We start from the raw sequence: 22697 nt of genomic DNA on the forward strand, positions 1-22697 counted from the left end.
ATGGGTTCGCAATTCCGAAACAACTGTATGTGTAGATTAGGGTTGAACAAACAATCAAACATGTTGTAGATAAAAAGAGTCAGATTTCTTACTTTCAAAGAAATAAACTACAGTTAGAGAAGGGAGGAAGGCTAGAATGAACTCTGTGGTATTGGATGAAACTCATGGTTTCTTTACGTAAGTGTATGTGTACATATAGATTTAGAAATAGATATAGGTATATGCATGGGTCAGTACATACACAGAAATCCTAGATCTGTCCACTAATAAGATAAACATCTCAGTAGCAATAAGCACACCAAGCACCCGGATCTTGGTTTTGAATATCATTTTACAATAAACCAGGGCTTCCTGAAAAAGTGGTTGATTCTAGGGCTGGGGCAGGGAAAATATAAGATAAGCCTGGATCATCTTACAGTTTCAGAAAGTAAGAAAGTTCTCAAAAAAGGATAAGCATGTCAAAAGGTTCCAGGAACCAACCTCAAAGAGTTCTCAATGACCCAGGAGGGAACAATTTGAGCAATAAAAGAAATAAAAATAGTATTGGATTATAATCCAGTAATAAAATAAATATCCGTAATTCCATTCAGATATAAGCAAATAATTGAATAAATAAATACATGGGGAGAAAAAGACACAGCTCTTCCATATAGAAACATTCCAATCAACAAATGTAGAAAGAATGGGGAAAATAGAAAATCACCATCAGAGCACCATAGCCATAATTGTTGCAGACAAGATAGATACCAAAATCAGTGGGCAAAAATTTGAGCAGAAACAGTATACTTGCAAAGTCTCAAAGTAAATTCCTCCCCAAGATATTTATTAACTACAAAGGGAACAGGAGTAACTGCACAGTACAAAAACACAGCAGAGACCACATTAACCAAGTGATCTATGTTAATTTCACCAAGAATAATGCATATTGATATCATGTACCTCTGATATGATATTTGCTAAAAATATAGTATTTTTAGATTATTAATTTGTAGCTAGTCTTACCAAAAATGTATAACCTTGCTCTAATCATGAGAAATCATAAGTCAAACCCAACTTGAGAGACATTCTACAAAATAACTGACCAGTATTCTTCAAAAGTAACAAGACCGTGAAAAAAAAAAAGAAAAACCTAAGGAATCATCACAAACTAGAGAGGACTAACAAGATATGACAATTAACGCAATGTGGGATGCTGAGTTAGATCCTGGACCAGAAAAAATGAACTTGAGTGGAAAAACTGGTGAATTCTGAACATAGTTAACAGTACTATACCAGAAGCAGCTGCAGTCAGTGGCTATCACAGAGAGGAACGAAAACAGCAAATGAAATTCTGAACCTTCAACTGAGGTATCCAGGTTCTCACATCGGGACTCACTAGGTGGATGGCTCAACCCACAGAGAGTGAGGAAAAGCAGGGTGGGGAGACGGCCCCTTCTGAAGCCAGGGGAGGCCCTACCCCCAGCCAAGGGAGGCAGTGAGTGTGCAACCCCACCCAGGAAACCATGTTTTTCCCATAGATCTTTGCAACCTGCAGATCAGGAGATCCCCCCCATGAGCCCACACCACCAGGACCTTGGGTCCAAAGCATAGTGCTATGCGGAGTCTCAGCAGAGTGGCTCAGGTATGCACAGAGACCCAGGAATTTTGCACACTCTGGCCCTGGGAATTCCAGCAAGGCGGGAAATCCATCCTTGCCTTCCCCTAGGAAGGGGGCTGAATCCAGGGGGCCAAGCAGCATCGTTCTGCAGGCCCCACTCCCATGGCACCTCACATGTTAACACCCACTGGCTTGGAATTCCAGCTGGCCAGTGGCAGGGGGCTGGAGACTGCCTGAAATGAACCAAGTTCCTGAGGGACTTGGGAGGGGGGGCAGCTGCCATCTCTGTGGTTCCAGCCTGCCAGCTCCTCTGGGGAGTCCAGGAGGTCTGGAATGGGAAGAGTTTTCCACAACACAGCAGACTGTGGTCAGACTGCTCCTCTAAGTGGGACCCTGCTTCATCCCTCCTCACGCGGTGGGGCCTCCCTGCAGGAATTTCAGCTACACTAGCCAGAGTTATATGAACAGATCTCTGATCACTCCCTGGGACTGAGCCACCAAGCGGGGAGGGACGGCGGGGAAGCAGTGACTGTGTTTGCAGTTCAGCCAACTCAGCCTTTCCAGCCTGCTGGCTCTGGAGAGTCCAGGCAGTCTGCACAAGGAGGATTCCCCTCAGCTCAGCACACCCACTCAGCCAAAGGGCAGCCAGACTGCTTCTTTAAGCAGGTCCCTGATCCTGTTCCTCCTGACTGGGTGAGAACTCTCAGTAGGGGGCTCCAGACACCTTCTACAGGAGCATTCAGGCCAACATCTGTTCAGTGTGCCCCTGGGACAAAGCTCCGAGAAGAAAGAGGAGGCTGTCACCTTTGCTGTTTTGCAGCCTTCACTGGTAATATCTCCAGGTGTGGGAGGACCAAGAAGACTAGGGTCTGGAGTGGAACCCCAGCAAACCACAGCAGCCCTATGGAAGAGTGGCCTGTTAAAAGAAAAACAAACAGAAAACAATAACAACAACAATAACATCAACAAAGAAGATCCCACAAAAACACCATTCAAAGGTCAGCAACCTCAAAGATAGAAGGTAGATAAGCCCACAAAGATGAGAAAGAATCAGTGCAAAAACGCTGAAAACTCAAAAGTCCAGAGTGACTCCAGATGACTGCAACACCTCTCCAGCATGGGTACAGAACTAGGGTGAAGCTAAGATGACTGAATTGACAGAAGTAGGCTTCAGAAAATGGGTAATAAAAAGCTTCACTGAGCTAAAGGAGCATGTTCTAACCCAATGCAAAGAAGCTAAGAATCATGATAAAACAATACAGGAGCTGATAATAAGAATAGCCAGTTTAGAGAAGAACATAAATGACCTGATGGAGCTGAAAAACACAATATAAGAAACTCACAATGCAATCACAAGTATCAACAGCAAAACAGACCAAGCAGAGGAAAGAATCTCAGAGCTGTAAGACTATCTTTCTAAAGTAGGACAGAAAGACAAGAATAGAGAAAAAAGAATGAGACTGAGCACAGTGGCTCATGCCAGCAATCCCATCACTTTGGGAGGCCAAGGCAGGCAGATCACCTGAGGTCAGGAGTTCGAGACCAGCCTGGCCAACGGGGCAAAACCCTGTCTATACTAAAAACACAAAAATTAGCCAAACATGGTGGTATGCACCTATAATTCCAGCTACTCAGGAGGCTGAGGCAGAAGAATCACTTGAACCCGGGAGGCGGAGATTGCAGTGAACCAAGATTGCACCACGGCACTCCAGCCTGCTAACAAAGCGAGACTCTGTCTCAGAAAAAGACAAAAGGAAAAAAGAAAAGACAATGAACAAAACCTCTGAGAAATACAGGATTATGGAAAAGGACCGAACCTACAACTGACTGGGGTACCTGAAAGAGACAGGGAAATTGGAAACAAGCTGGAAAACATACTTCAGGATCTCATCCAGGGGAACTTCCCTAACCTAGCAAGACAAGCCAACATTCAAATTCAGGAAATTCAGGGAACCCCACGAGAAGATCAACCCCAAGACACGTAATCATCAGATCCTCCAAGGTCAAAATGAAAGAAAAAATGTTAAGGGTAGCCAGAGAGAAAGGCCAGGTAACCTACAAAGAGAAGTCCATCAGACTAAAAGCAAAACCCTCAGTGGAAACCCTATTAGCCAGCAGAGATTAGGGGCAAATATTCAACATTCTTAAAAGAATTTCCAGCCCAGAATTTCATATGTGGCCAAACTAAGCTTAATAAGCAAGGGAGAAATAAGATCCTTTTCAGACAAGCAAATGCTGAGGGACTTCGTCACCACCAGGCCTCCCTTTCAAGAGCTCCTGAAGGAAGCACTAAATATGGAATGGAAAAATCATTACCAGCCACTACATAAATCCACTGAAGTATGCAAATCAGTGACACTACGAAGCAACCACATACACAAGTCTGAAAAATAACCAGCTAGCTTCATGATGACAGGATCAAACTCACAAATAACAATATTAACCTTAAGTGTAAATGGCCTAAATGCCCTAACTAAAAGACACAGAATGGCAAGCTGGATAGAGTCAAGATCCATCTGTATGCTATCTTCAAGAAACCCATCTCACATGCAAAGACACACGTAAGCTCAAAATAAAGGGATAAAGGAAAATTTACCAAGCAAATGGAATACAGAAAAATGCAGGGGTCACAATTCTAGTTTCTGACAAAACAGACTTTAAACCGACAAAGATCAAAAAAGACAAAGAAGGGCGTTATATATGGTAAAGGGTTCAGTTCAACAAGGAGAGCTAACTATCCTAAATATATATGCACCCAATACAGTAGCATCCAGATTCATAAAGCAAGTTCTTAGAGATCTACAAAGAGACTCAGACTCCCACACAATAATAGTGAGAGACTTTAACACCCCACTGACAATATTAGACAGATGATCAAGACAGAAAATTAACAAAGATATTCAGGACCTGAACTTAGCTCTGGATCAAGCAGACCTGATAGGCATCTACAGAACTCTCCATCCAAAAATAACAGAATATACATTTTTCTCCTAGACACATGGCACTTACTCAAAAACTGATCACATAATTGGAAGTAAATCACTCCTCAGCAAATGCAAAAGAACTGAAATGATAACAAATAGTTTCTCAGACCACAGTGCAATCAAATTAGAACTCAAGGTTAAGAAACTCACTCAAAACTACACAACTACATGGAAATTGAACAACCTGTTCCTGAATGACTCCTTGGTAAATTATGAAATTAAGGCAGACATCAAGAAGTTCTTTAAAACTAATGAGAACAAAGAGACAATGCACCAGAATCTCTTTAACACTGCTAAAGCAGTGTTTAGAGGAAAATATAAAGCAGTAAATGCCCACATCAAAAAGCTAGTAAGATCTCAAATCAACAACCTAACATCACAACTAAAAGAACTAGAGAAACAAGAGCAAACAAACTCCAAAGCTAGCAAAATACAAGAAATAACCAAGATCAGAGCATAACTAAAGGAGATAGAGACATGACAACCCCTTCAAAAAATCAACAAATTCAGGAGCTGGGTTTTTTGGAAAAAAATAACAATAAATAGACTGCTAGGTAGACTAATAAAGAAGAAAAGGCAGAAGAATCACATAGACACAATCAGAAATGATAAGGGGGATATCACCACTGACCATACAGAAACACAAACAATCATCAGAGAATACTATAAACACCTCTATGCACATAAACTAGAAAATCTAGGAGAAATGGATAAATTCCTAGACACATACATCCTGCCAAGACGAACCAGGAAGAAACTGAATACTTGAATAGACCAATAATGAGTTCTGAAACCGAGGCAGTAATTAAATAGCCTATCAGCCCAAAAAGAAAGCCCAGGAAAGGACAAATTTACAGCTGAATTCTACCAGAGGTACAAAGACGAGCTGGTACCATTTCTACTGAAACTATTCCAAACAGTTGAAAAGAAGGAACTCCTCCCTAACTCATTTTATGAAGCCAGCATCATCCTGATACCAAAACCTGGCAGAGATTCAAAACCAAAAAAAAACTGCCCTCCAATATCCCTGATGAACCTCAACGCAAAAATCCTCAATAAAATACTGGCAAACTGATTCCAGCAGCACATCAAAAAGCTTATCTGTCATGATCAAGTTGGCTTCATCCCTGGGATCCAAGGTTGGTTCAACATACGCGAATCCATAAATGTAATTCACCACATAAACAAAACTAAAGACAAAAACCACATGATTCTAAGGCCTTGCTTTTGAATCTGGGTGCCCCTGTATTGGGTGCATACATATTTAGGACAGTTAGCTCTTGTTGTTACTTTGATCCCTTTACCATTATGTAATGCCCTTCTTTGTCTTTTTTTAATCTTTGTTGGTTTACAGTCTGTTTTATCAGAAACTTACATTGTGTTTTATCAGAAACTAACATTCTGTTTTATCAGAAACTAGGATTGCAACCCCCCTTTTTTTTTTTTTTTTTTTGCTTTCCATTTGCTTGGTAAATCTTCCTCCATCCCTTTATTTTGAGCCTATGTGTGTCTTTGCATGTGAGATGGGTCTTCTGAATACAACACACCAATGGGTCTTGACTCTTTATCCAATTTGCCAGTCTGTGTCTTTTAATTGGGGCATTTAACCCATTTACATTGAAGGTTAATATTGTTACATATGAATATGATCCTCTCATTAAGATGTTAGCGGGTTATTTTGCCCCTTAGTTGATGCAGTTTCTTCATAGTGTCGATGGTCTTTACAATTTGGTATGTTTTTGCAGTGGCTGGTACTTGTTTATCCTTTCTATATTTAGTGCTTCCTTGAGGAGCTCTTGTAAGGCAGGCCTGGTGCTGACAGAATCTCTCAGCATTTGCTTATCTGTAAAGGATTTTATTCCTCCTTCACTTATGAAGCTTAGTTTGGCTGGAGATGAAATTCTGGGTTAAAAATTCTTTTATTTAAAAATGTTGAATATTGGCCCCCACTCTCTTCTGGCTTGTAGGGTTTCTGCCGAGAGATCCGCTGTTAGTCTGATAGGCTTCTCTTTGTGGGTAACCCAACCTTTCTCTCTGGCTGCCCTTAACATTTTTTCCTTCATTTCAACCTTGGTGAATCTGATGATTATGTGTCTTGGGGTTGCTCTTCTCAAGGAGTATCTTTCTGGTGTTCTCTGTATTTCCTGAATTTGAATGTTGGCCTGTCTTGCTAGGTTGGGGAAGTTCTCCTGGATAATATCCGGAAGAGTGTTTTCCAACTTGGTTCCATTCTCCCCATCACTTTCAGGTACACCAATCAAACATAGGTTTGGTCTTTTCACATAGTCCCATATTTCTTGGAGGCTTTGTTCACTCCTTTTCATTCTGTTTTCTGTAATCTTGTCTTCACGCTTTATTTCATTGAGTTTATCTTCAATTTCTGATATCCTTTCTTCCGCTTGATCGATTTGGCTACTGATACTTGTGTATGCTTCAAGAAGTTCTCATGCTGTGTATTTCAGCTCCATCAGGTAATTTATGTTATTCTCTAAACTGGTTATTCTAGTTAGCAATTCGTCTAACCTTTTTTCAAGGTTCTTAGCTTCCTTACATTGGGTTAGAATATGCTCCTTTAGCTCAGAGGAACTTGATATTACCCACTTTCTGAAGCCTACTTATGTCAATTCATCAAACTCATTCTCCATCCAGTTTAGTTCCCTTGGTGGTGAAGAGCTGTGATCCTTTGGGGGAGAAGAGGCATTCTGGTTTTTGGGATTTTCAGCCTTTTTGTGCTGGTTTTTCCTCATCTTCATGGATTTATCTACCTTTGGTCTTTGACGCTGGTGACCTTTGGATGGGGTTTCTGTAAGAGACTTAGACTCCCACACAATAATAGCGAGAGACTTTAACACCCCACCGTCAATATTGGACAGATCAATGGGACAGAAAATTAACAACGATATGCAGGACTTGAACTCAACTCTGGACCAAGCAGATCTAATAGACATCTACAGAACTCTCCACCCCAAATCAACAGAATATACATTCTTCTCATCACCACATCACATTTATTCTAAAATTGACCACATAATTAGAAGTAAATCACTCTTCAGCAAATGCAAAAGAATGGAAATCGTAACAGTCTCTCAGACCACAATGCAATCAAATTAGAACTCAGAATTAAGAAACTTACTCAAAACCTCACAACTACATGGAAACTGAACAACCTGCTCCTGAATGACTACTGGTTAAATAATGAAATTAAGGCAGAAATAAATAAGTTCTTTGAAACCAATGAGAACAAAGACACAATGTACCAGTATATCTGGGACACAGCTAACGCAGCCTTTAGAGGGAAATTTATAGTACTAAATGCCCACAGGAGAAAGTGGGAAAGATCTAAAATCAACACCCTAATATCACAATTAAAAGAACTAGAGAAGCAAGAGCAAACAAATTCAAAAGCTAGCAACAGACAAGAAATAACTAAGATCAGAGCAGAACTGAAGGAAATAGAGACACAAAAAAACCCTTCAAAAAAATCTATGAATCCAGGAGCTGGTGTTTTGAAAAGATTAACAAAACAGATAGACTGCTAGCCAGACTAATAAAGAAGAAAAAAGAATCAAACAGACACAGTGAAAGATGATAAAGGGGGTATCACCACTGATCCCACAGAAATACAAACTACCATCAAAGAATACTCTAAACACCTCTACACACATAAACTAGAAAATCTAGAAGAAATGGGTAAATTCCTGGACATATACACCCTCCCAACACCAAACCAGGAAGAAGTCGAATCCCTGAATAGACCAATAACAAGTTCTGAAATTGAGGCAGTAATTAATACCCTACCAACCAAAAACAGCTCAGAACCAGATTCACAGCCAAATTCCACCACAGGTACAAAGAGGAGCTGGTACCATTCCCTCTGAAACTATTTCAAATAATAGAAAAAGAGGGACTCCTCCCTAACTCATTTTATGAGGCCAGCATCATCCTGATACCAAAACCTGGCAGAGATACAACAAAAAAAGAACATTTCAGGCCAATATCCCTGATGAACATCAATGAGAAGATCCTCAATAAAATACTGGGAAACTGAATACAGTAGCACATCAAAAAGGTTATCCACCATGATCAAGTCAGCTTCATACCTGGGATGCAAGGTGGGTTCAATATGCAAATCAATAAATGTAATCCATCACATAAACAGAACCAATGACAAAAACCACATGATTATCTCAAAAAATGCAGAAAAGGCCTTTGATAAAATTCAACACCCTTTCATGCTAAAACTCTCAATAAACTAGGTATTGATGGAACATATCTCAAAATAATAAGAGCTATTTATGACAAACCCACAACCAATATCATACTGAATGGGCAAAAGCTGGAAGCATTCCCTTTGAAGACCGGCACAAGACAAGGATCCCCTCTCTCACCACTGCTATTCAAAATAGTATTGGAAGTTCTGGTGAGGGCAATCAGGCAAGAGAAAGAAAGAAAGGGTATTCAAATAGGAAGAGAGGAAATCAAATTGTATCTGTTTGCAGATTACTTGATTGTATATTTAGAAAACCCCATTGTCTCAGCCCAAAATCTCCTTAAGCTGATCAGCAACTTCAGCAAAGTCTCAGGATATAAAATCAATGTGCAAAAATCACAAGCATTCCTATGTGCCAACAACAGGCAAGCAGACAGCCAAATCATGAATGAACTCCCATTTGCAATTGCTACAAAGAGAATAAAATGCCTAGATATAGAGCTAACAAGGGAAGTGAAGGACCTCTTTAAGGAGAACTACAAACCACTGCTCAAGGAAATCAGAGAGGACACAAACAAATGGGAAAACATTCCATGCTCACAGATAGGAAGAATCGATATTGTGAAATTGGCCATACTGCCCAATTTATAGATTGAATGCTATTCCAATTAAACTACCATTAACATTCTTCACAGAATTAGGAAAAACTATTTTAAAATTCATATGGAACCAAAAAAGAACCCGAATAGCCAAGACAATCCTAAGGAAAAGAACAAAACGGGAGAGGCATTACACTACCTGAGAGGTATTACACTATCTGACTTCAAACTATACTACAAGGCTACAGTAATTAAAACAGCGTGGTACTGGTACGAAACCAGACACATAGACCAATGGAACAGAATAGAGAACTCAGAAACAAGACTACACACCTACAACCATCTGATCTTCTACAAGCCTGACAAAAACAAGCAATGGGGAAAGGATTCCCTACTTTTTTTTTTTTTTTAACTTTTTTTTAAGTGGTGCTGGGAGAACTGGCTAGACATATGCAGCAGAAAGTTTAAACTGGACCTCTTCCTTACACCTTATACAAAAACTAACTCAAGATGAATTAAAGACGTAAATGTAAAACCCAAAACTAGAAAAACCCTAGAAGAAAATCTAGGCAATACCATTCAGGATGTTGGCACGAGCAAAGATCTCATGACAAAAACACCAAAAGCAATTTTGCAACAAAAGCAAAAATTGATAAATGGGATCTAATTAAACTAAAGACTCTGCACAGCAAAAGAAACTATCATCAGAGTGAATAGACAACCTACAGAATGGCAGAAAAACTTGGCAATCTATCCATCTGACAAAGGTCTAATATCCAGAGTCCACAAGGAATTTTAAATAAATATATCAGAAAAAAACCAACAACCCCATTAAGAAGTAGGCAAAGGACATGAACAGACACTTCTCAAAAGAAGACATTCATGTGGCCAACAAACATAAGAAAAAAAGCTCAACATCACTGATTATGGAAATCCATATCAAAACCACAGTGAGATACCATCTCATGCCAGTCAGAATGGTGACTATTAAAACGTCAAGAAATGGCCAGGCACGGTGGCTCACACCTGTAATCCCAGCACTTCGGGAGGCCAAGGAGGGTGGATCACTTGAGGTCAGGAGTTAGAGATCAGCCTGGGCAATATGGTGAAACCCCATCTCCAACAAAAATAAAAAACATTAGCTGGGCATGGTGGTGCACACCTGTAGTCCCAGCTACCTGGGAGGCTGAAGCAGGAGGATTGCTTGAGCCGGGAAGACAGAGGTTGCAGTGAGCCAAGATCACATCACTACACTCCAGCCTGGGTGACACAGTGGGACTCCATCTCAAAAAATAAAAAACAGAGGCCAGGCGCAGTGGCTCACGCCTATAATCCCAGCACTTTGGGAGGCCAAGGCGGGTGGATCACAAGGTCAGGAGATCAAGACCATCCTGGCTAACATGGTGAAACCCCGTCTCTGCTAAAAATACAAAAACTTAGCCAGGCATGGTGGCGGGCACCTGTAGTCCCAGCTACTCGGGAGGCTGAGGCAGGAGAATGGGGTGAACCCGGGAAGCAGAGCTTGCAGCGAGCCAAGATTGCTCCACTGCACTCCAGCCTGGGCGACAGACCAGGAGTCCATCCCCCCCAAAAAAAAAAATAATAATAAATAAATAAAATGTCAAGAAACAACAGATGCTGGTGAGGTTGTAGAGAAAAAAAGAACACTTTTATACTATTGGTGGAAGTGTAAATTAGTTCAACCATTGTGGAAGACAATGGGGCAATTCCTCAAAGATCTAGAAGCAGAAATATCATGTGACCTAGTAGTCCCATTACTGGGTATATTACCAAAGGAATATAAATCATTCCATTATAAAGATATATGCACGTGGTATGTTCACTGCAGCACAATTCACAATAGCAAAGACATGGAATCAATCCACATGCCCATCAATAATTGACTGGATAAAGCAAATGTGGCATACATCATGGAATACTATGCAGCCATAAGGAATGAGATCACGTCCTTTGCAGGGACATGGATGAAGCTGGATGCTTTATCCTCAGCAAACTAATGCAGGGACAGAAAACCAAACACCGCATGTTCTCACTTATAAGTGGGAGCTGAACAATGAGAACACACAGACACATTGTGGGGAATAACACACATTGGGGCCTGTCAGGAGGGGGCGGGAGAGCATGAGGAAGAATAGCTAATGGATGCTGGGCTTAATTCCTAGGGCATGGGTTGATCTGTGCAGCAAACCACCATGGCACATGTTACCTATGTAACAAACCTGCACATCCTGCACACATACCCTGGAACTTAAAAGTTGAAAAGAAAAATAGTATTGTACCAATGTTCATTTCTTCATTTTGGTAACTGAACTTTGGAGGTAATTCTCCATGGGTCTCTTACATTTCTGTATGTTTTGTGACTGAGACAACAGCCTTTTGTTCTGGACTATCTTTCCAAAGGTATCTACATGGTGAACAGCCTTGAAAGACAGATAAGTTCTCCCTCTGGAAAAAGAGCAGGTTTACTTGCAACCCATTATAAAAAATTCAGGAACACACTAAGTTCAAGGTCCTTCAGCCAGGATGCAAACCCACTGCATGCACAGTATCTACCTAATTATCTCTGAAATCCCTGTAGGGCTTGGAGTGGGAGGGGACAACAAGAGAAACAACACAAACATGAAGCTCATACTCCCTGTTGTGCCTTGAGTAATAAAGTCCTTTGTCTTTGGCCCAGGGATTTCATGTCTTTTGCCAGTGTCCATGAAACTGTGACAGGCTAACTTGTCCACTTGCAATTCGCCTGCCAAAAGGACTTGAATAGACATTTTTCCAAAGAAGATATGCAAATGGCCAAAAAGCACATGAGAAGATGTTCAACATTATTAGTCAGCAAAATACAAATCAAAACCACAATGAAATATCACTTCATGCCTCCTAAGATGGGCATAATAAAATGGATAATAGTAAGTGTTGGCAGGAATGTGGAAAAAACAGAAAGCTCATACATTGCTCGTGGGAATGTAGGAGGTACAGCTACTGTGGAAAATAGCTTGACAATTCCTTAAAAAGTTAAACATAAAACCATATGACCCAGAAATTCCACTCCTAGATAGTAATGGCAAAAACCACAATTACTTTTGCACCAACCTAAAATATACATTTAAAAAAAAAACTGAGAGCAGCAACTAGAACAGATTATCTGTATACCAATGTTCATTGCATCATTATTGACAATAGCCAAAAGGTAAAAACAACCCAAGTATTCATCAACAGATGAATGGATAACAGATCAACAAAATGTGGTTATATACATAAAATTCAGCCATAGAATTAAGTGAAATTTTCATTCATTTGCTACAACATGGATGGACCTTGAAAACATTATACTAGGTGAAATTAGCCAGACACAGATAGACAAATATATGATTCCACTTAAATCTAGAATAGGTAAATTCATAGAAACAAAAAGTAGAATAGAGGTTACCAGGGTCTGAGGAGAGGGAAAAATAGGAAATTACAGTGTAATGGACAGAGTTTATGTTGGGATGATGAAAAGGTTTGGGGTTTATACCGTTTATATCGTGGTGATGGCTACACAACATTATATATTTAATGTCACTAAACTGTACACTTAAATGATTAAAATGACAAATATTATGTTATGTAAATGTTACCACAATTTTTGAAAAAAGAATTAGACTGCCAAATAACTTGTCTACATAAACAAACAGATCAGAGACATTTCTATCAGGTCAATTTCTCTACCCTTTGCAAGGTCAACAGGCTCAATACATACCTTTTCAACTAGGTTTCCAATAGTGAAAAATGAAAAACAAGCAAACAAACAATAAACTCAGCAGAAAAAAAAAATCCAACCCCTCTCTCTCTCTAAGAGATGGGGTCTTACTCTGTCAACCCAGGCAAGAGCACAGTGGCATCTTCTTACCTTACTCTGCAGCCCCGAACTCCTGGGCTCAAGTGATCCTCCCACCTCAGCCTCCCCGAATCTGCCTTTCTAACATAAAAGTGAAAAGCCAGCAATAGAAATGAGAATCTCATCACAGACAGACAAAGAATTCAGGAGATACAAGCTTGACTTTAAAAAATACAATAATTTAAAAATTGCTTACCTCAAAATAATTAAAAATACCCATGGCCAAAGGTAAAGGAAAAGAATCTTTAGATTAGAAGAAGGCAGAGAAACACCTCATGTAAATACTTACTATATGCAAGAAAAACAAATGCAGTCATACTGTTCATTTAAGTATAATTCATTATTATGTGGTGTAGCAATAAAAATATGAAAGCTAAAGCAGCTCTGTCTCTTATTCGTCATCTGACCTTAAGAGTCTATAAAAGAGAATAACACTATTTACATCATAAGGTTGTCTCACGTATTAAACAAAAATGTAAAAGTACTTTGTAGCCTGTGAACTCTTTTTAAGTGATACCAAATTTTAGGCTAGACTATTTCTGAATATATTATCTAACTACATAAGCACTAATAGAAACTATGAATTATTAATTTTGGGCAAATGAACTCAAGGAATTAATGTGCTTTTACAGTCTTTGAAGAAAACTTCTACCTATCAGAGGGTAAAAATATAATTCCTATTTTTCCTAGGGAAAATAAATCAAACACTTAGAAAGCTCTAATGTGGTTTTTAAAACTGGCCATTCCTCTTTGGAGACTTAATTAAAGTTATGAAAAAATTCCCTCTTGACATATATCATTGCTCAACTTCGGACATACAATTAGCCTGCATAATGATTTGTAAATCAGTTAGCTTTCCACATACATTATGAATGACCTATTTCAAAGAATAAACATATTTTCTATACTAACAGGAAAGAACAAACTAATGTAATAATTTTCTCTTGAGAATATATCTTTGATATACACAAAAATTAAACTTCAGATACCCAAATTTTTACCCTAAAAATTATCAATAATCTAGCTGATTTTAAATTTACCAAAATAGTTTGTTTCCTTTTCTTTTTTTTGAGACGGAGTTTCACTCTGTCGCCCAGGCTGGAGTGCAGTGGAGCAATCTTGGCTCACTGCAACCTCCGCCTCCCAAGTTCAAGCAATTCTCCTGCCTCAGCCTCCCAAGTAGCTGGGATTACAGGCACTCACCACCACGCCCGGCTAATTTTCGTATTTTTAGTAGAGACAGGGTTTCACCATGTTGGTCAGGCTGGCCTCGATCTCCTCTGACCTTGTGATCCACTCGCCTTGGCCTCCCAAAGTGCTGGGACTACAGGCATAAGCCACTGTGCCTGGCCCAAAATAGTTTATTTTCTAAGTGCTGATACTGAATCAACAGTTTCAGTTATTCTACATTAACTACCCTAGGAATTACCACTTTTCACTTTTCCCACTAAATTTGAAGACTGATTTACCAGTTGCTCAGTCAGACAACCACAGTGATGTACAGGAGACCCAGAATCAAAACATAAATGACTATGGGGGGCCAGCAGTTAACCACAAATGAGTTAAGCAGGAATGACTGGGGCCTACAGTGACCTGGAGAGATCATGCCCAATATATGGGCACAGCCAATAATACTGAGCTTAACCAACTGCTGCTCAGGAAGGTGGTCTCTGAAGCTGTCAGATCTTCCCACTGTCACAAAAGCCAGAAATCTGGATTTTTATATAAAACATCTTGATTTTGAACTATTAGCAACTAATTTAAAAGCTGATAAAACACAGTTCAAAGCAAAACATCTGTAGAGTGCCAGTTTATGGCTCGTGCATTCTTCTTAAACACCTGCACTCTTCCCTTCTCTCTCTCCTTTCCCCATTTTACCTCTCTGTCTCTCTCTTATGATGTTCCCCCTATCACTTTTTCCTCCAGAATATCCAAGCCTAAAGAATAAGGAAAAGGTTATGATATGTGGAATTAAAAAGCGAGAGAAAATACTAAAACTCAGCATCCTGTTACTAACTTAAAAAGTCTGAAAATCTTGCAGACTTAGTGATGCCATTTCAACTGGTGATAATACCTACTGTGCAAACAAAATCTTAACGCTTCTTCAGCAAGGAGCCTGGAGTGAGATCAAGTACTTGCATGAGCTAGGGAACCAAGTGGACTGGAGCTAGAGACCCAATTCTGCTACTTGCCTGTTATCTCTATTTCCTTATCATTTAAAAGCAAACAGTAGCTGGGCGCAGTGGCTCTCACCTGTAATCCCGGTACCTTGGGAGGCTGAAGCAGGCGGCTCACCTGAGGTCAGGAGTTCGAGACCAGCCTGACCAACAGGGCAGAAAACCTGCTTCTACTAAGAATACAAAACCTAGGCTGGGCGCAGTGGCTCACGCCTGTAATCCCAGCACTTTGGGAGGCCAAGGCAGGTGGATCACCTGACGTCGGAAGCTCGAGACCAGCCTGACCAACATGGAGAAACCCCATCTCTACTAAAAATACAAAATTAGTCAGGCGTGGTGGTGGTGCATGCCTGTAATCCCAGCTACTCAGGAGGCTGAGGCAGGAGGATCGCTTGAACCTGGGTGGCAGAGGTTGCGGTCAGCCAAGATCACGCCATTGCACTGCAGCCTGGGCAACAAAAGCAAAACTCCATCTCTAAAAAAATTACAAAACTTAGCCAGGCGTGGTGGCAGGCACCTGTAGTCCCAGCTACTCTGGAGGCTGAGGCAGGAGAATGGTTTGAACCTGGGAGGCAGAGGTTGCAGTGAGCCGAGATTGCGCCACTGCAATCCAGCCTAGGTGACAGAGCAAGACTCCATTTCAAAAAAAAAAAAAAAAAAAGCAGCAATCTAAAAGTTTGTTACAAGAACTAAATAAAATATTATAATATATAAAATATCTAAAATATCTAGGCCTGGTATGTGCCTGGCAGATGGCTGGTATTTAGTAAATGGGTGTTAAATATATAGATATGGTTTATTATAATTCTTACAGCTTGTTACTTTTGAAAAGAAAACACTGGAAAGACAAAAACTTCCATCTCAGGGTCTATCTGATTCAGTTTGTGTGCATGCTCTCCCTGCTGTTTCTTCCCTTAAACAGGTTTTAAAATACGCTGTTTTTAGACATTATTCCATTATTCCTATGACCAACGATTTGCAAGTGGTTTATGACTCATCCTCAAATGCATAGCAATATCTACAGAAGATACAAAAGTATAATTAAGATGCCTAAAATATTTCTGGAATGAGGCCCTAATTCTTCCCAGTCAAGCTTGTACCCTTTTATCACCATCCAGTTGCTTTTTTTATAAAATAAAAAAGTATAAATTATACAGCAAAAGTCACGTACAAAAGTCAAACTTGTCACCACCTTTCAAATATAAAAATATTACAGTGGCTGGCTTGTTGGGTTACAGAGCATTAGGCCCAAACTCCCTGACATAGTTGATTTTGCCCTTCCTGGGGCAACCTGGGGCACTAATCTCTGCAGCGTCATCTCTCACCACTCCCTCCCTTCTCCAAATTCCCCAAATACACTATATATTCTATACACTAAACTTTCGTACATACTGTTTCCTTAACCAGAGCTCACTTTTTCCTCCCTCAAGCCCTCCCCTCAGCCAGTCTCTTCCCTAATTAATCCTAAATATTAGAATCCAGATTAAATATTTTGTTATGTCCTTCAGTCTCAGCTTACATGTCACTTCCAAGATTTCCCAGATCTTTTCCTCATCTCCACCATACAAACTTAGGGTTAGGAGCACCTTTTTATATGTTCCTATAACACCTTACATATACCCATCTAAGAAAGAAGCTGATAGTATAGAATTCAACAAGAAAAAGACCACGTGCTTATGTGCATTTTATATATATATATATATATATACACACACACACACATATATACACACATATACACATGTACATTACACTTTATTTCCTAACAAAATTAAAGACTCTAGTAAAATCTCACAAGTACTACTTGGTGAACATGCATCCTTTTGCCTTCTGACTATTACTCTATACGGCCTAATTTCAAAGACTGCCAAAGGATATCAAACACATATAAAAAGTGTTTAAATTTTTCCACTCTGATGTCATATAATTTAAATAAGATTGTTTAAATTAGCAAAATTATTTTAACCTGAACAAAGTTATTTTACAAATACTTTTACTTTGAAAAATTCAGAAAACACTTTTTGCTGTTTTCTTCAGAGCTTCAAAAATTTGATATTTGTCAAACTCTTCTTGAATACATTCTCTACTACATATGAGTGTGCAAATAACAAATGTTTCACTGCGGTTCATTACCTATAATTTGAAAAAACTGCCCTACATCATCGGATTTTTAATCTGAGGGCTCCCCATTTAAATAGATATGCCACTTTCCACTAGATCCTGATCTTCAGGAGAACTGAACTCATCTCTTTTTCATCTTTGTATTTCATAACCTATCACATTGTCTGGAAGTAGGGTCTCCAAAAATATTTGTTGAACAACTGAATTGTACCAAGTAGTTCAACAAATCTTTTGTGCACCTACCATGTCCCATGACCCTCAGCCTTCTTATGTCATCTCAAATAATGCTAATGATACATACTCTGGGGAGATCAGCCAAAGTTTTGTCTTTATCTGAAAAAAAAATAATTACATACGTTTGGGAATGGGCGATAGGAAAGGTATTCTAAGAGGTAAATGGAATACAGGCAGGTTTTGTAAGCAAGATATACATAAAGGACAGAATACATTTATAGAATCTATTATCTTGCAATAATAAATTACAAGTTTGGGATCTTTTAAAGAATATTCCATTCATATTTAAGATATGTTATATTACTAATGAGCAAGATTCTGCTGAAAAGTTAAACTGAGTTTGCACTTCCTGAACAAACCTAATTTCTGGAACTCCCCTAGGCTGTGACATTTGTAGTAATGTGTTCAGAGAAATGAATACAGTTTAAGTAAATAGCCAAATAACTGTGACTCAATGATCAATCAAATCTAAGAATGCATTTTTAAAACTATTTTAAGCATAAATGTAAAGAAGTTCACCCAGAGTACTAGTAGAACTCTAATAGCATAATGAAATAAAATATAAAAAGCCAAAAAAAATATAAAAAGCCATCAATTCATTTATATTTTGACAACACCTAAATATTCTCCATAATTTTAGAATTATATTCTACTTAATTAAAGCAAATAAATGCATAGCAAGAGGGAGAAGAGCTTTTCACAGGTAGCAAATTTCACCAGAAATAAGCAAAGTGTAGAATTATATTCTACCTAATTGAAGCAAATAAAATGCATAGCAAGAGGGAGGAGAGCTTTTCACAGGTAGCAAATTTCACCAGAAATAAGCAAAGTGCAGAAATGTTGGGGAAAATTGTAATCCTAAGGTATTAACTAAATGTAACTGAAAAAAAGATAAAATTCAGCAAGACATTTTTTTAAAAAAGCATCACAAAATAAATCTCTGCTAAACAGATTTTTAACTATATATTTATAATTAACAATTCTGAACAGACTAAAAACTACATAATAAAGCTAGCACAGTAATTTAGCCTTTGATTTATATTTGAAACGCTTTTCCTCCAGTATCCTATTGAGACCCCTCCAAAAATTTTTAAATGTTTCCCCAACCCCCTCAGACGACTTGTTTAAAGTAACTGTATTCACAAACCCCTATGTTCAAATTCACAGTCCCTTCTAATCACAAATTTTCCATCCTCCTCAGAGGTTTACTGAGCGTCAACTATACATAGTACATTTAGAAAATATAAAAACATTCTACATTCAAGATCCTTTTCTCTGAAGTCTTACAATCCAGCCCCAGGAAAAGGTCAAAATGTCCAAAGTATGATACTCCAAGTACTCAAGCAGTAAAGACCTTCAACCATATTCAGTCTTTCTGTTCCCCTTCTTGGAATGCTTTTCCCCTGGCTGGATTCTTCTCATCTTTCAAATCTCAGAGACAGTTCATGACACCATCGAGCTATTTTCTACAGTAGCAACCCATTCCTTTCCTTCACTGCTTTTTTCCCAGTTTGTAACTACATATCTGATTGCTTGTTTGCTGGTTTATTATCCGTATCCAGTAAGAGAATACTCTACAAAAACATGGACTCCACTGCATTGTCAGTGATTACCAAAGCACTCAATAAACACCTAATAAATTAATGCACAGGTCTGGTGCTCAGAAGAAAGGTCTGAGCTAGACACACTGGGATACAGATGATAATTTACCATGAAAACTGATTTTATAAATTACCAGTGGGACGTGTGTACGGTTTGAAGACAACCTAGAATGAAGACCTGAAAAGGCCCTATATTTAGAGTTCTGGTAGGATAGGCAAAGGAGACTGTCTCTGTCCTCCAATCCACTTTATGCGTTTTAACTGTGATATGACTATGCCACTTAAGTATGACTGTGTAACTATTTTACAAGTATTATTGTCATCATCCCTTACTTCCCCTATCGGACGCTTAAGTTTCTTGGAAACAGAACTGATGTCTGCTCATCCCATGATACGCTCAGCATATTGCAGGAAGTAAGGTTAAATAATCATGAACCTGGAAAAAGGGCTTCTTACTAGGTAGCTGTGCCCTGCATTTCCGAGATTTCCAACGTGCACCCGCCAACTCCGCCGCCCTAATCGCAGCGCTGCCCGAGCCGCCGACTCCCCGGCAGGGGGCGCCGCAGCCTCCTCCGAAGGCCGCTGCCGGCTGCAGTCCCCGCCCCCAGGCCCGCGGTCACCTGCAGCGGGTGCACTCGGGCCTCCGCTCGGCCGGCTCCACCGGCAGCTCCCACAGCCCGTCCGCACTGTCGTCGTCCGCCTCTGCGCCCAGGGCAGTCGCCGCCGGTACTGCGCCGCCCTCCCGCCGCTCCTTGTCGTTCGGCGTCTGAGACCTTGAGGTCCCAGGAGGCCGCGCGACGGGCTCCTGGAATGTTCGCGCCTCTTTCTGCGACTCCATGGCGGACACTCCGGTCAGGCCGTGGCATTGAAGCCCGGCTGCCGCCGGGGGGCGCCACGCGCTGTAGAAACCGGCCCGCGCCGCGTAGCGCCATGCACGCACGCCACGTACGGGGGGCGGGTCTCCGAAGCCCGGGCTGGAGGTCCCACCCTGCGGCTGGGAAGGAACGAGCCCATTGGTCCGTGCCCAGTGGGACCGTTCACCTAGAACCGGGTAGGCAAGTGTGGGCAGTGTGGGAGTGCTGGTGAGGTTAAGTAGCGTCATTGGGAGAGGTAAGGGAAACCTCCCCGAGAGCACCCCAGTACCAAGCCCGAATTTAACCCCTTTAAAAGTTAAAAGGGAATTCTGCATTTTCCGCCTTGGGATGGCAGTTTAAGAATTTGCAGGATTTCCACGCGTGCATGCATCGCAGGTGCAGCAGCTGATGCACTTATTATTTAAAGGCCAACAAAAGAGAGGTTATATCCACTGGAAACTACTCACAGCTGGTCCGTTTCATTATGTGAATTTCCTGCTCTTCTATGTCTTGTGCTAGTAAGACATCAAGCACGCTATTTTACACTGGACACCAGATATTTGTTAAATTAGATTTTTAGATCGTCCCGGATCAGGAAGCAATAGGAGAGCTGGCCTGGGGTACCAATAGGTTTTATGTATGAGGAAACAAGCCCTAGAAAGGTAACGTTGCCCAGGTATTTACAACTATTGGATACGGCGGTATATAGCACAGCAGCTGTTTTTTAAAAGCCAAAATGAAATCTATGTTAGAATGAAGGCAGAAATGCTATTTACCCAAAGTGGGTGTCGAATTCCTTTTATTTATTAATGCTTTGTGTTACTTCCAGCAATACACAACATTTAAACAGAATTAAGCTTGGTTTTCATCAATCATGTGAATTAAGTTTAGGAATCACAATTGTCTTAACTCTATAGTTGTAATCGATTAAATGTGAGGCAAAGAAGACAACACAGTAATAGAGCAAATACTGTATTTCTTAAAATGTTTATTCACATTAGATTTTTCAGTCATCTTAAAATCAAGTTTGTGAATAAAATACCGTGCTGTTGTTTTCAACTATCCTACATTCTTTCCCCCCGGAAACAGCACCTCTCTTTTCCTTTGGAGCGTCCTATGTGAGGGATAGAAAAAGGCTGAAACACCCACCTGGTGATGGACATAGAGTGGGAGAAAGAACTAGCAATTATGCCATTTGGAATTGGAGGATAAACAAAACCCAGAAACTGTGGGAAAGGAGATGAATCAGAAAATTCATCTTGGCTGCAGATTTAGGTTGGGGAACCAATTCTTTAACTGCCAAAATTAAATTCTCATGTGACTTATCTTTAAACGAAAGGAAGCTGCTCATCTTTAATTTCAAGAGGTGAAATGTGCTCAAGTCCTGTAAGGTCCCTTGAGACTCCTAATTGTGTGGTGTGAGAAGACAGATGATAAGGAAAAAAAAACTTTTTAATCTAAGGAATGCGAGCAGTCATGTCTCACTCTCCCTTGAGCTAAATAATTACCTCTTGAAGCTACTTGCTATGCAGGCCCTAGACTGACACCAAGTAGCCATAAAATGCTGTATACCCTATAGTTCAACAATATGTATAGCCAATCACTAACCAATGTTATTTCTGTAAATAAATGACACTTCTGAGACATAGCTTTTGTAATGCCCCCCTCTGCTGATTTGTTCTCTTTTCTTTAAAAACCCCAGCCCATTTTGTTCTCCAGAGCACTCTCCACGGCAACCTGGAAGTACGTCCTAGGCTACAGTCCTCAACATTGGCCCAAATAAACTCTCTATATTAATTTTGCCTCTGCTCCTTGCTTTTAGGTTGACGTGAGCCTACTTATTTGGGGCTTCCTTTTTAACACCCTATATCAGATTATTGGCTTTACCCTTCAAAGTATTCAAAATCCAAACATTTATCTCCCCTACTACTTCTGCCCTGGTTCAAGCCCCCACCATCTCTTGCACAGAATATTGCCAAAGACCTAAGTGGTCTCCTGCTCCATCTCCGCTCCTTATGAAGACAATCCCCTACAAGTCCATTGTCTCAGAGGCTGACCAAAATCAAAGAAAGCTTCCATCGAGACAGGACACAGAGTTGAGAAAGAAGAGCCATTTTCTTCTACAGGAAGCAAGAAATTCACCCAATATCCAGGTTTGTGAACAGTGACCTTCAGAAGCCTGAGGAAACATGCAGGTGAGGTTACCACCTTGGGGCAGACCCAGGTATCAGACCATCAGTGACTCAGCTTCTGGGAAGTGCCAAGACACCAGAAAGGGAAGTAAAATATCCTTTATGGGATACAGCCAACTTACTGGTGTCAAGATAATGTATTGAGGTGTTAATGTATGTTTTGTTTATCTCCCAACTTCAGGTAGAAAACCAGACTTTTATGCTCCTTTGCCTCAGAGGAGTTTGGGTAG

General features: G+C 40.2%; 1 protein-coding gene across 2 annotated transcripts in view; it reads right to left on the minus strand.

Moving 5' to 3' along the window:
• DTWD2 (DTW domain containing 2) overlaps positions 1-20360 on the minus strand; it is a 151568-nt gene extending 131208 nt beyond the window's left edge. The window contains exon 1 of one of the 2 annotated variants that reach the window (XM_002815811.6): positions 20042-20360. In XM_002815811.6, coding sequence (XP_002815857.1) covers positions 20042-20259 — 218 coding nt within the window. In that variant the 5' untranslated portion in view covers positions 20260-20360. Of the gene's footprint in view, positions 1-19877; positions 20022-20041 lie in introns of those variants that run through there. The other variant, XM_024247763.3, reaches the window with a different exon arrangement.
• Positions 20361-22697: the final 2337 nt, after the last annotated feature.

This window comes from Pongo abelii, chromosome 4 (assembly GCF_028885655.2).
Source record: "Pongo abelii isolate AG06213 chromosome 4, NHGRI_mPonAbe1-v2.0_pri, whole genome shotgun sequence".
NCBI classification, from domain to species: Eukaryota; Metazoa; Chordata; class Mammalia; order Primates; family Hominidae; genus Pongo; species Pongo abelii.